Raw genomic sequence first — 13915 nt, forward strand, 5'->3', positions numbered from 1 at the left:
CTATTCCAGAGGCTAAGGAAACTGGACATGTTGAAACCAATCCAGATAAAAATGCCAAACCCTCTTCCAACGAAGTTTGATTCTTCTCAAAGGTGAGCATATTGCTCAGATGCCCCGGGGCATGACATAGAGAACTGTTGGAATCTGAAGAATGCGATTCAGAAGCTTATTGATGCAGGAGACATTGTCGTGCAAAATCCAGATGCAACAGACACTAGCCAAAGTCCGTCACCTGTGCATAATGAGACGCATATGGTGGGTATGATTTATTTTGAAAAGGAATGTGAGAATTCTTCTGGGATCCTCGGAGGTCTACATGCTACGAAGCTTTCAGCGCTATCAGAGGTTGATCCTAAGAACGAGCAGGCAAAGGGAACCCAAAGGCAATCTGTTAAGAACAATGTGATGGAGACTTGTGAATGTCCTAGTATTGTTGATGCAGAAGTCAGTGGCTAAGATGTTGAGTTTGATGATTGGAAAGACGCTCTTTTCTTGGTTAGTCAGGGAGGAGTTTTGGTGGTTTATTTTGTTGTCATTTCTGTTGTCCGGGTTATTTCAGGGTTGTAATCCGGATATTGTCTTCTGACTCAAACCCTTCTATCCTTTTATTTTGCCTAGTTTGTTTAGTCATAGTAGCCCGTTTAGTGTTGTCTAGGTTTGTTCTAGGTTTGTAACCACAGTTTAGTTAGTTTGTTTTGTTGACCAAACCCTTTCACCATCTGCCTAATGCAATTTTCTGTTTTCTGTAATTTCTAGTCATTTTCGTTTAGTTCTCTTTTCTTTTTATAGTTCTTTTCCTGTTGTCTCTAGTGACATGACATGCACGCGTAATTCTCAGCCTAGTTTTTAAAAGTCAGTTTAATCACGAAACAATGTTGAAGATGTAGGAACATTTGAGGGAAATAAGTAAAGGTTTTTTGAGATCACTTCAAGCCCGAATTGTGTGAAACTGGGGTAGATAGAACATAAAGAAATACTATTGAAACGCATCCTACCGTATCAGGTTGAAGCTAAAGGCAAGTTTGCCCCAAATTTGTAGGGGTCATTCATAGTAACGAGAGTGTTGTCCAATGGTGCTTTGTATTTAACACATGTAGAAGGCAAATGTGTGGATATGGTTATCAATTCTGATACAGTTAAAAGATATTATGTATGATTTCTTTGGTTTGTTTAATTGTGTTGTTTGTGTTTGGCATGCTTTGAAGATTGAAATGACGAAGGCATTTTATTCTGCTATCTATACACTTTATCCTTTGTTACCCCTTTTAGCCTTATTTATTTTCTTTCATATCCCTCTTTTGGAATCAGAAGCAATGTTTAGAAATACAGATACAGAATTAAAAAAAGAGAAAAGAGGAAAAGAGAAGAGAAAAAGAGAAAAAGAAATGGTAAAAGAGTAAAGAAAAGAAAAGAAAAGAAAAAAAAAGAAAAAAAGAGAGAGAAAAGTACAAAAACGAAGCAATTCCTATGTCATGAACTACGTTTGACCTGATTCCTTTTGAGCCTTTGATATCCTTTCTTTTTTAACCCTATCCAAAAGCCCACGTTACGGTCCAAAGAAATACCTTCCGATCAGTCTTCGAGAGATGCCAAGTCAAGCAAGGAGAGGTAACTCATATCAGGGGCAACACTCTGGTCCAAGCAGAAAAATAATGAAAATGAGAGAGTCTTATTGGTGAAAACCCTCACGGGCACCGTAAGGCGATGAGAGCTGAGAGAAATCAAAAATGAGAGAGTCCTATTGGTGAAAACCCTCGGGGGCACCGTAAGGCAACGGTAAGTTGAGAGAAAGAACAAAATCAGAGAGGCTTGATGGTGAAAACCCTTCGGGCACTACAAGTCAAATAAGGATTGTGAATCAGATTGGATAATCGGAGCATTGAAGCCCAGTTTTAATGTTTAAGGATACAACAAGAGTTGAACATTAGACTTGCTTAATAGAATAGGCCTCAGGTGCATGTCATTGTCATTAGAGTTGGTATCCACATCTGATAGGTTTCTATTTTATAGTTTTCTTGTTAGGAATCATCTCTTTCCATTATCCTTTACTCTGTCCCTTTTGTCTTGTTTACTTCCTCTTCATGAGTTTGTTTGGTCGGAACAAGTAAGAAATGACGTCAAAATTTGCCACCAGCTTTCCAATTGCACAAAATGAGATCTCGCTAGCACGCCATAGTGTCATAAGTCAAGAAAGAACAACAAGCACACTGAGTTGGTAACGATCAACATGTTTTGGGGTCCATGAGAAATACAAAGGTCTGGTATATTTCAATTCGTTAATAATGCAACAAATAGAGGATGTTGGGTGAACGGGTCAAAGGTATTCTCTGTGAAGAGATCAACAAAGAAAGTGGTTAACCAGTGACAAGAGAGGTCTTCCAAGCAGAAATAAAAGTTATCGTGATAGGTGAGAGAACAATAGACTTCAAGGTCAAGGCCAGTGATTTAAGTCAGGAAAGAACAGCATGCACACTAAGTGGATGGCAATTAACGTGCTTTGGAATTCATAAGAAACACAAAGGTGTAGTACATGTCAACACAAGAGCATGATGCAACAGATGGAGAGTTTTAGGTGGATGGATCAAAGGTATTTTCGGTGAAACACAAAGGTTGGTAAATGTCAGTTCATGAGCAATGCAACAAATAGAGGGAATTGGGTCTGAACGGAGAAGGGGTATTTTCTGTGATAAGGATGACAGTGAAAGTGGTTAGCCCATAAACAAGCAAGGTCCTCAAATGGAAATCAGTTATCATGGGAAGTGAAGGAGCAATTGCCCTCAAAGTCAAGGCCACAAACCAACCACCACATTAAACTGACAAGATTTTTCTTTGATTGAAACAAGGGCAGAAAATTTCGTTTGTTTCAGAGAAACCCACCATAAGGAAAGGTAAGCGCCAGACAGGTTTGACTGTAAATCTTCAGGACCCTCCTGGAAAATGGGACCTAGTTTAAAAATCGAAACAATCATAAGTAGCAAAATCTAGCATAAATGTACCCCAAGGAATATAAGTTGGTTTCAAAGTTTGCATGTTTAAGATAGGATTCAATTAGGAGTTTTCATGACCCTCATGAATAATGGGACCTAGCTTTAAGATTGCTGTTAGATAACAAGATATAGCGAAAATAATACCTTTAGAATATATAACATAGATTTAAAATTGTCGTTTAATTAAGAGTTGTCAGGACCCTCCAGAATAATGGGACCTAACTTTAAAATTTCCATTGGATAACAAAATTTAGCGTAAGTTCTGGTATAGGGTAATATAATTTAGCCGTAAAATTGTCACTCTTAATATAAAACTTGACTTTTAATTTTCACTACCCTCCTAGATAATGTGGAGTAATTTAAGACCCTCTTAGATAACAAGATTTAGAAGAAGTCACACCTTTAAAAGATATAACTTAGATTTAAAATTGTCATTTAATTAAGAGTTGTCAGGAAGCCCCTGGATAATGGGACCTAGCTTTCAAATTCTTAGTAATATTTGGTAATATGATTCGGTTTAACACTCACATATGTGCCCAGCTACCAAACTGAGGCAGAAAAGTTTTCTTTGTTTGGTCTATTTTGTTGAAATTAGGTACCCACTTGGAGAACAGGGAGAAGCAGTTCAAATTCAGCAGTCAGACGCCCACCTGGAGAGCACGGGAATACAATTCGAGTTCAGCAATCAGGAGCCCACCTGGAGAGCACGGGAATACAATTCATGTTCAACAGTCAGGCGCCCACCTGGAGAGCACGGGAATACAATTCAAGTTCAGCAGTCAGGCGCCCACCTGGAGAGCACGGGAATACAATTCAAGTTCAGCAATCAGGCGCCCACCTGGAGAGCACGAGAATACAATTCAAGTTCAGCAGTCAGGCGCCCACCTGGAGAGCATGGGAATACAATTCAAGTTCAGTAATCAGGAGCCCACCTGGAGAGCACGGGAATACAATTCAAGTTCAGCAATCAGGCGCCCACCTGGAGAGAACGGGAATACAATTCAAGTTCAGCAGTCAGGCGCCCACCTGGAGAGCACGGGAATACAATTCAAGTTCAACAGTCAGGCGCCCACCTGGAGAGCACGGAAATATAATTCGAGTTCAGCAATCAGGCGTCCACCTGGAGAAAGGGAAAACATCTCATATTACAATTCAAGTCGGCAACAAAAGGATTTTACTGGAGAATACAAGTCAACAAGGCAACGAGAACCACAAGAGCAAGTTTGAAGATGTAGATAGGATTTTTGTAATGCATAGATCATAGTCTAGTCTAGTTTCTTTTTATTTTGACATGGTGTAATAAGGGGTTAAGTAAGCAGTAACAGCATCAACAACAACAATGAAATCACAGCTTCATGGTAGTCCCAGCTACCAAAATTTTCCGAACTACACTAACGTGATTCCTTTATAGCCAAGGATATGTAGGCAACCTCAGAAGCATGATGCAGTCAACTCTTTCAAAAATGCTTCCCACGGGGTATTCAAACGGGCAAAAATCACTCGTATCCGCTCACTTTATCTTTGCACGAAAAATCTTCGTGTTTCCGAGCAAAGAGAGGCAGATATGAGCACGTGATTTTTGCCCTATATAAACTACTCCCGCAAAGTCAAAACAAAATAATTCTTTTTCATTGGTTTGCAATTTTTGTTGATTTTTGTGGCATTTTCTGTCAATTATTTGCATTTGTCTGTGCATGTTTATTTTATTTAATTAATGAAAAATACAAAATATGTTGCATTTGCATTTAGGATCTAACTTTGTATTTTGGAATTAAGTAATAAATTAGTTATTTTATAAGAATGAAAAAAAATCACAGAATATGGTATTTTTGCACTTTTATTTTTAATCTTTGAATTTTGATTGTTTTCCGCTTAATTTGGTTTTAATTAGAATTAATTAACTTAATGTGTTAGGATTGATTTAATTTAGGATTTTGTTTGGGTTTTACTTGAGTTTTTATTTTAGAAAAATTAATTAAAAAAAAGAGAGAGAGTTTGAAATAAAAAGAATTAATTTGAAAAAAAAAGGAATTGAAGAGATAGAGTTTTGGGCCTGTTTTAATTAAAAAACCCAAGCCCAAATGGTATTCCCCCCATACCCGTTCAGGCCAGTCCACGACCCGCCCCAAAACCCGGTCCAGTCTCCATGCCTAGCTAAACGACCCCGTTTCCCAGGCTTGCAATCTGAGCCTTTGATACCGTATGATCAGACGGCCAGGAACTGATGTTCCCTTAATATAAAACTGTCCAAACGCCTTCACCCCCTCTTTTTCATCTCATCTCTCTCACTCTATCTTTAGAGAACCGAGCAAAACCCTACCGCCGCCCTTAAATTCTCCATTCCCCGGTGGCGGCGCCACCTCCAACCACCCCCAAAGTAACACCATCGACCCCCCTCACCTTTCTCTTTCCAAATCTCAACATAGCTCCCCTCGAATCCCCCTCAATCTCGTCGAATCTTAAATCTAAAGTCAGAGTTCGAAGCCCCAAAAAGCCAAAATTGTTCTGCCTTTGATTCCATGGCTGCATGACCAAAAACATCTGAGTTTTCAAGATTTTCGAAGTCTAGTTTGGCATAATCAGTGTTGGTCGTTTGTTCTTAACAAAGAACAAGCGGTTAACACCAATTGTGTTAAATTGAAGGTTCAATATTGGGTTCGAATGTGAATCGGTAAGTGTTCTTCATTTTTCTTGCCCTTATATTTCATTTCATCTTCCGACTCCTTTCTTCTTTGTCTTCCCGTTTCTGTGGATGTTTGGAAAGTAGATAGAAGTTCAGACCTAGTTTTCCTTTTTTGAATAATTTAGTGTTCGTACTTGCTCCATTAGATTTTCAGTCATTTCTTTTCAGGTTTAAAATACTTTTCTTTGCTTGTTTTGTTATTTATGACATTTTTGATAATTAGCTTAATTTAGGCTTTGTTGATTCGGTAATTTGGTTAACTCCGGCTCAGTATTTAGTTCTAAAAGAAATCAATTGCTTGGTTAGATTTTGATGTTTGAAGTCATTTAATTGTTTCTCTTTTCTGCTTCTCATTGATTTAGCTAAATGGGTTTCTGAGTTTTGTTCAGGCCTTAAGTTCAATTCTGGCCTGTTCATTTGGGGTTTAAACCGTTGGGTCAAATTGACCCATGACCCGTTTGGTTGTTTGAAAGTAAAAAGCAGGGGTTTAAGGGAGTATTCTAGGTAATTGGCTTAGGGAATCTTGATGTAACTACCTAAGGAGACTTCCTAGAAGCTGGGGTGGGGGCTTACGTAAAAGTCTGAATTTTACACTAAGGTGGTCTAAGCAAAAATGAGAATTTAAAAAGGGGTAAGGTGCAAAAACGAAATACTTTGAGGCTGCCCTAATGCCTTGCCTGTAAAGGCACCTTTACTTTGCATTGAAGGCAGACTTTGAAGAGAGAAAAAAAATCCTGCAAAGCTGAAACGGCTTGAAGGCTTGAAAAACTCTGAATTAACATTCAGATTCTTGATATTTCTCTGTTTAAAATAGCTTAAATCCTTCCTAGTCTAGGGTTCCTGATCATCTCTGTTAGCTAGAGTTTTTGAAGCATTTCAAATCCATGTACCTAGCTGAAAATGGTTTGATTCTGGGGATTTAAGAGCTTGGTTTGAAGCTGTTTGGTTTTCTGGGTTACTGTTCCATTGGATCTGGTTGTTGATCTGTTGTTGCTGTTTTACTGAATCCTCATTTCTCCTTGTTTCCTTTTGTTTTCCAAGTATTTCATTTGAACCATGAATGGAATTGATGTCTGTTTTAGGCTATTGTATGAAGATGTGAATTCCAGTTGAAGAAAGGGATTTTTCTCTGTGACTCTACCAGTTTCTTTTCTTAAGTTTATTGCATTGTGTTTCCTGCCTCCTCCTAGCCAAGTTTCTTATGTGTAGTTAATCATGTAATTAGTAATACACTTGTATCTTAAGATTAAATATGGGTTCTGTCTTGAATGTATTCAATTCAACAATATATTAGATGTTAGGCGTGTGTATTAACTGAAAATGTTAGGTATGTGTATTAACTAAAGGCTCTTGTGCTCTAGCTTGATTGTGAGTTAGTTTGGATTTGAGTGTGGCCATGAGTTGTATGTCTGTTAGTTCAAATCATTTATGTTTGGGATTGTTGAAATCTGGGTTGGGTCTAGTTTTCCATACATCATGTGTTCAAATTCACTTATGCATAGCTTGAAACTTGGTCTATTGATTTCAAGGAGTTCATAACTTAGTGTTGTCCATATTCATGTATAGGCTCCTTAATGTTTAAAAGGTTATAAACAGAACTTGAGTTTAAAACTGAATTTGAGAACCCTTGAGTTTGGTTTTAATGTTGCACTTGGTTTTCTTAGAAAGTTCAGGGCCATGTAGTCTTGTTAAAATGATGGGCAACTTGTACAAAGGCTTTATTAACGTAATTGGGAATTTTAATGCATGTTCTGACCTCCGAATGTGATTCGCATATGTGCCATTGTGCCTTATTTTCCTAGCAAGTCCCTGTTTGTTTGAGTGAATTTGTTCAATAACGATCAAATGATAATGAAAGGGATAGCACACTTTGTTAAAATAGACCTACAACTAAATTCATGATGTAGTTGCAGCTTCAAGATAAGTTTCGTACTACTGATAGACTAAATTAGTGGGGTTAAGTGTTGATCCAATGTGGTATATTCTGTGAAGCTCAATCTATATCAAAGAGTCATTTATTTGTAGAGTGCATCAGTGGAAAGTCTACTAACAATGTCCATGGAATCAAATAGAACTTGTCTATAGGTTGGATCTGATCTCATGAGTGTAAACAACTCCCTTCGTTGTTTTTTTCATTATTCCCTTGGTAGTTGTTTGGAATTGTTTGGCTTGTCAACTTTCACTTGTTCATTCATAAAAGGATAATATTTCATTGTTGTTGATTCTCTTCTCTGTTTGTTTTGGGCATACATGTGACTATGAATTATATTAGAGTAGGGGCCTTTGATTTGCTCAGCCCATACATGCGATCATGTAGGACTTTGGGAACATGGAGTAATTGATTGAATTTAGTTGTGTGAAAATGTTTTTTCCTGTGGCAAAATGCAAATTGTTCAGATTTGGTGAGCTTCGGATTATAGGACAAAATCTAGCACTTTATCCACAACAACTTCCATAATTCAATGGCCTGGCAATAATCTCAAATTTAGGGAAAAATAATCATGAACATTCATAGTTTGCTTTAGTTGAGTATAATCTTTTGGAATAATTTGAGGCATGTCATGCCAAATAAAATTTTAAAATGCTTGGCCCTCGCTTAATTAATACTTGAATCCTTAGAAATCGAGGCGTGCTATTTAGTTAAATTTTCCATGGCCCTCGCAAAGTTGAAAGTGTGTAGTTTCTTTAAGCGCGCTATTTTAAAATTACTTTCCTAAACTCGGGTGCGCATTTATGTGACCCAATTCCAAATCTCGACAATGTTATATAAAATGTGTTGCGGACTGCGGGTGCATTTATGTGACGTGGTTCAAGACATATTTTAAATGACGTTGCAGTCTTCCTAAAAATAAATAAGAGTGGTTAATAAGTTAAAATGGCACCATAGGCTAAAACATGTATTTAAATCAGATAATATGCCAATTATAACAGTTGAGCGACCGTGCTAGAACCACGGAATTCGGGAAGGCCTAACACCTTCTCCCGAGTTAACAGAATTCCTTACCCGAATTTCTGTGTTCGCAGACTGTAATACAGAGTCAATCTTTTCCTCGATTCGGGATTTGAACCGGTGACTTGGGACACCATAAATTATCCCAAGTGGTGACTCTGAGTTTAATAAATAAATAATCTCATTTCGATTGTCACTTTAAGTTGGAAAAAAACTCCCCTATATACTCCCTTCCAAGGGGTGTAGAAAAAGGAGGTGTGACACTCGTCATATCCTGCCGGATCACCTCTCTCCAATACTTCTTAGGTCACCCTCTACCTCTTCTCGTTCCCTCCACAACCAACTGCTCACATCTTCTAACTGGCGCATCTGGGCTTCTCCTCTGAACATGCCCGAACCATCTGAGTCTCGCTTCCCGCATATTGTCATCAATGGGAGCCACATGCACCTTTTCCCGAATATCGTCATTCCTAATCTTATCCATTCTAGTGTGCCCGCACATCCACCTCAGCATCCTCATTTCCACTACTTTCATCTTCTGGTTATGTGAGTTCTTTATAGGCCAACACTCAGCCCCATACATCATGGCTGATCTAACAACCGCTTTATAGAACTTACCTTTGAGTAACGGTGGCATTCTCTTATCATACAAGACTCCAGATGCTAACCTCCACTTCATCCATCCAACACCAATATGATGTGTAACATCCTCATCGATCTCCCCTCTCCCCTGGATAACCGACCCAAGGTACTTGAAGCTTCCTCAACTTGGGATGACCTGTGATTCAAGCCTCACATCCACGTCCACTTCCCCCGGCTCAGAGCTAAACTTACATTCTTGGTATTCTGTCTTCGTCCTGCTCAGCTTGAAACCCTTAGACTCAAGAGCATGTCTCCAAACCTCCAGCCTATCGTTAACGCTGGCTCGTGACTCATCAATTAGAACTGTGTCATCGGCAAATAGCCTGCACCATGGCACCTCCCTTTGAATATGGTGTGTTAACGCGTCCAGCACCAAGGCGAACAAAAACGGACTGAGGGCAGAATCTTGGTGTAATCCCATTTCCACCGGAAAATGGTCAGAATCGTCTCCTACTGTCCTAACTCGAGTCTTTTGCCTCCAAGCATCTCCAGAGAACTTCTCTAGGAACCTTGTCATACGCTTTCTCTAGATATTAAACACCATGTGCAGATCCTTCTTTCTCTCTCTGTACAGTTCCACCAATCGCCTAACAAGGTGTATGGCTTCCGTGGTTGAACGACCCAGCATGAACCCGAACTGGTTATCAGATACAGACACTATCATCCTCACCCTCGCTTCAACCACCTTCTCCCACACTTTCATGGTATGACTCAGTAACTTGATACCCATATAATTGTTACAACTCTGGATCTTACCCAGCATACATTATAGAAAAATGTAACTTTTTCCAACAAGGGATTAATTTGAAGAACAAATATAGCTATTAATGGGCATTTTATGTTTGATGACTTAAGAATTTGTTAACTATAATAATGGTAGTTTCAATGCAGTTTTATTGGGCGGGCTTCAAAGTAGATAATAAATATTTGGTTGTCTCTATATTGTTTTGGGAGAAACCAAAATTTTTAGGATATTAATTTTATAGTATAGTCTTACCCAATACAGAACATAACTGACAAAAAAAGGAATATTAATTAAATAATAAAAGACTTTATAAGCATGATTTCAATTAATTTTAAAATCCTAAATATTAAAAAAATAATAAAATAGTAATTTTTTTCTAATATAAAATTTATTTTGAAGGTTATTTGGTCACCTGACAATGTATTCATATATATATATATATATATATATATATATATATATATATATATATATATAGCACGTAATTAATGTGACGCAATAAGTTGAAGATCTTCTCACGCTACTTTAAATACAGATTAAGTAATAATAGTACGTACTTAATGTGACACAATAAAAATGGAGATCTTCTCATGCTTCTTTATGTAATCTTATTACATTAATATGCTTAAATAGACAGCATAACCCTTGAGTAAATGTAGCCAATTATTTATATACTTTACTACCTTAAAAAATTCTTGCAAATTACTACTGAACAAAGGGAGCAGCTATTATGAGGTTGACGAAGTTGGGATTAGCTATTTTTATGATGTTGATGATGGTGTTAGCTGCACAAGGATTTTCTGATGTCCAAAGATGTGCAAACGCTTGTTTTACAAAGTGTGGCAATAATATTCAATGTTACAATGCATGTCTACATCGTTGTATTCAACCTCGTGGTACGTATCGTGTTCGTAACTGCGAGCGTGGTTGTCCATCCGACAACACAAAAAATGACAAACAGCAAAAAACTTGTTTTTACCATTGTTTCAACAAGTAATATTTGTAAGTTGAAGTTGTCCTGAATCTCTATCAGGACATGGTAAAAATACGAATCTCATCATCTAATGAGAATATGATAAAGATTTATTACTATTATATAATGATATTGTTCATGCCGTTCTCCTTAAATAAGAATTTCATGAATCAATTCCCACCATAAGTGGTAATGGTGTCCAACACTGCTGTTAGGCAAGCCAACAATCAATCAACATACCGACCACTAGTCCATAACATATTTTCAAACAGGTGATGAAATAAATAAGCATAATCGTTCTATGTTTTATGATAAATTACTGGCAGTATCTTCAAGGTTAGAATATGATCAAAATATAAGAATCGAATATCGTAACAAAAATGCAACGAAGAACACAGTCTAAGCCCCCAAAACCCGGTGTTACAAGTGCATGAACATCTATTGGATTATAAAATACTACTATAACAACTGTCAGGAATAGGAAATCGAGAGAATGTATTAAATGAATAGGAAAGGAACTCCATGTACTGCGGATCGTAACATGGAATGCAGCTCATCACAAAGACTCCTCAACAGCTGCACCTACGCACTTGTATGACCACCAAATGTACCTGTCTCGGTATCTGCACAATTAGTGCAGAAGTATAATATGAGTACATAAATCAATGCGCACCCAATACGTATCTAGTCTAACCTCGAAGAAGTAGTAGCGAGTAGTCGACATTGACACTTACTAATAGTCCAGTAAATAAAGTATAATAAAAGTACACAAGTATGAAGCATAGCAACTAGCGATGAAAACAGATATATGCATATAATATAGTCCTCAACCGAGAAATAAATACAATATCCTCAAATATCGAATACCACCTCCAAATATAATATAAATGACCAATATCAGGTACAAACGTCAAATTCGAGTCAGGATACTCAAATATACGCTGACTACCCATCAAAACATTACGCATGATTCTGCCGATTTGAACGACCCGATCCCATAAAAGCATTTCATAGAACTGTCGAAGTGAATGGTCCGATCCCATAAATGCATCTCATAATCCTGCCAAGGCGAACGACGAGCTCCCATAAGAGTGTGTTACATGATACCGCCGAGGTCGTACGGCCAATCCATAGATGCGTCTTATAACATTGTCAAGGAACGAAAAGATCGATTCATAAATGTATCTCATAATCCCATCGAGGAAAACGACCCGCTCCCATAAGAGTAGTGCTAAGGTGATCAGCCCAATCCCATAAGAATAATGAAACTCTCGATGGGTCATCAACCCAACTTGCAAATATATGTGTGGGTTAAGAAATTAAGAAACTTCCCAAAACATGAATAGCAAATCTCGAAGTCTCATGCTAAAACATGAATTAAAATATTTGCACATGTAAGAATAACTCAAGCAATACAGTTAAAGCATGGTGTGAGTCTAAGTCTAACTCAAGCAATACAGTTAAAGCATGGTGTGAGTCTAAGTCTACCTGGACATAAACAAGAATCTAGCATACGCACGGACGCTTGTAACTTTATACGTATGAAAATCCCATAACACATTGCTTGTTGCAAATAAAGCGCCAAAGGGGATAAATTTCCTCTTACAAGATTAGATATGAGACTTATCTTACTCCGGAATTCGATAATCGGCTCCACATCTCGCTAACACGTCAAACAAATACCAACGATCTAAAACTAGCCAAGGAACGTGCAAAACATACTCAAAACTCGTACTTTAACAATTATAACTTATTCTCAACCCCACACAACAAGACAATAAAAATAAACCCTGGGCTCACACGCCCGGATTTCGAAAATTCTCGAAAATAAACGTCATGCATACCACAATGAACTCAAATATATAATTTGTTCTCAATTCTATATCCAATTTCGTGGTCAAATACTCTTTTTACAAATTTCTATGTTTCCAACCAAAAATCCAAAATAACCATCAATCTCTACCAATTTTCATGTTAAATTCCACATATAATCCATGTATTTTGCTTACAACAAGTTGCAATAACTTACCACATAATAGATGATGAAAATGATCTTCAAGAATAGCCCAAATCGCCCTACATGTGCTCTGAAAACTTAAAAGTGAAGAAATAAACTCAAAATCTCAAAATTTGATGTTTAATACCCCTTCCAGGCCTCTTTCTTCGCTATCATGGTCAATAGCCATGCGACCATGGTTAACAATTACTCTAGTATCATTTTCTTCAACGCTATAGTGACCAAGAAGCCACGCGATCGCGATATACAAATTTTATTTTCCTCTGCACCGACACCCTTTGACATAATGGCCATAACATTTGGTACAATATTCCAAGAGACAAAGTGTTTGATTTTCAAAAACCTAGATTCAACGAGCTACACTTTCATTGTAGGGTCATCTCCAAATTCCTAATAGATTGCAAGATATAAGCTCCCAAAATCAGACCACTGGTAGTAGAAATTTTCTTCTACGCGATCGCGACCCTACCTTCGGCGATCGTATTTCACAAGCCCTGAAATGCACTTTCCTCATCGTGATCGCGGTCCAGACCTCCGAGATCGCGATTCAAAATCTTGTGATCAGTTATCAGCGACTCAAAAAAGCTTAAAAGTGGTTCGAAACCGCCCCAAAACTCACCCGAGGTCCGAGGAACCCCGTCCAATCAATCTAACAAGTTTATATATCCTATGTAAACTTGTCCAAAGGCTTGGAACATGAATTAAAACATAGAAACCATGAATTAAAGATCAAACTTAATTTCTTAAACTCTCTTAACTTCAAAACCTTCATATTTCGCTGGATGCATCTGAATAACACTTAGACATTCCGGATTACGACCAAACTTTACAAACAACTTCGGATCAACTAAATGAATCGATCCATGGTACTCGAACACCACCTAGAGTCCGGTATCACCAAAGTATACTCCAAGTCAA

At 37.7% G+C, this 13915-nt stretch overlaps 1 protein-coding gene across 1 annotated transcript; it reads right to left on the reverse strand.

Annotated features, from left to right (window-relative positions):
• Positions 1-8927: 8927 nt before the first annotated feature.
• LOC138875539 (uncharacterized) lies at positions 8928-9779 on the reverse strand. The gene is made up of 2 exons (XM_070154376.1): positions 9399-9779; positions 8928-9350 (listed from the first exon to the last, which is right to left on the reverse strand). Exons 1-2 carry the CDS (start codon positions 9777-9779, stop codon positions 8928-8930), a joined length of 804 nt encoding a protein of 267 aa, XP_070010477.1.
• Positions 9780-13915: the final 4136 nt, after the last annotated feature.

This window comes from Nicotiana sylvestris, chromosome 8 (assembly GCF_000393655.2).
Source record: "Nicotiana sylvestris chromosome 8, ASM39365v2, whole genome shotgun sequence".
Classification (NCBI taxonomy): Eukaryota; Viridiplantae; Streptophyta; class Magnoliopsida; order Solanales; family Solanaceae; genus Nicotiana; species Nicotiana sylvestris.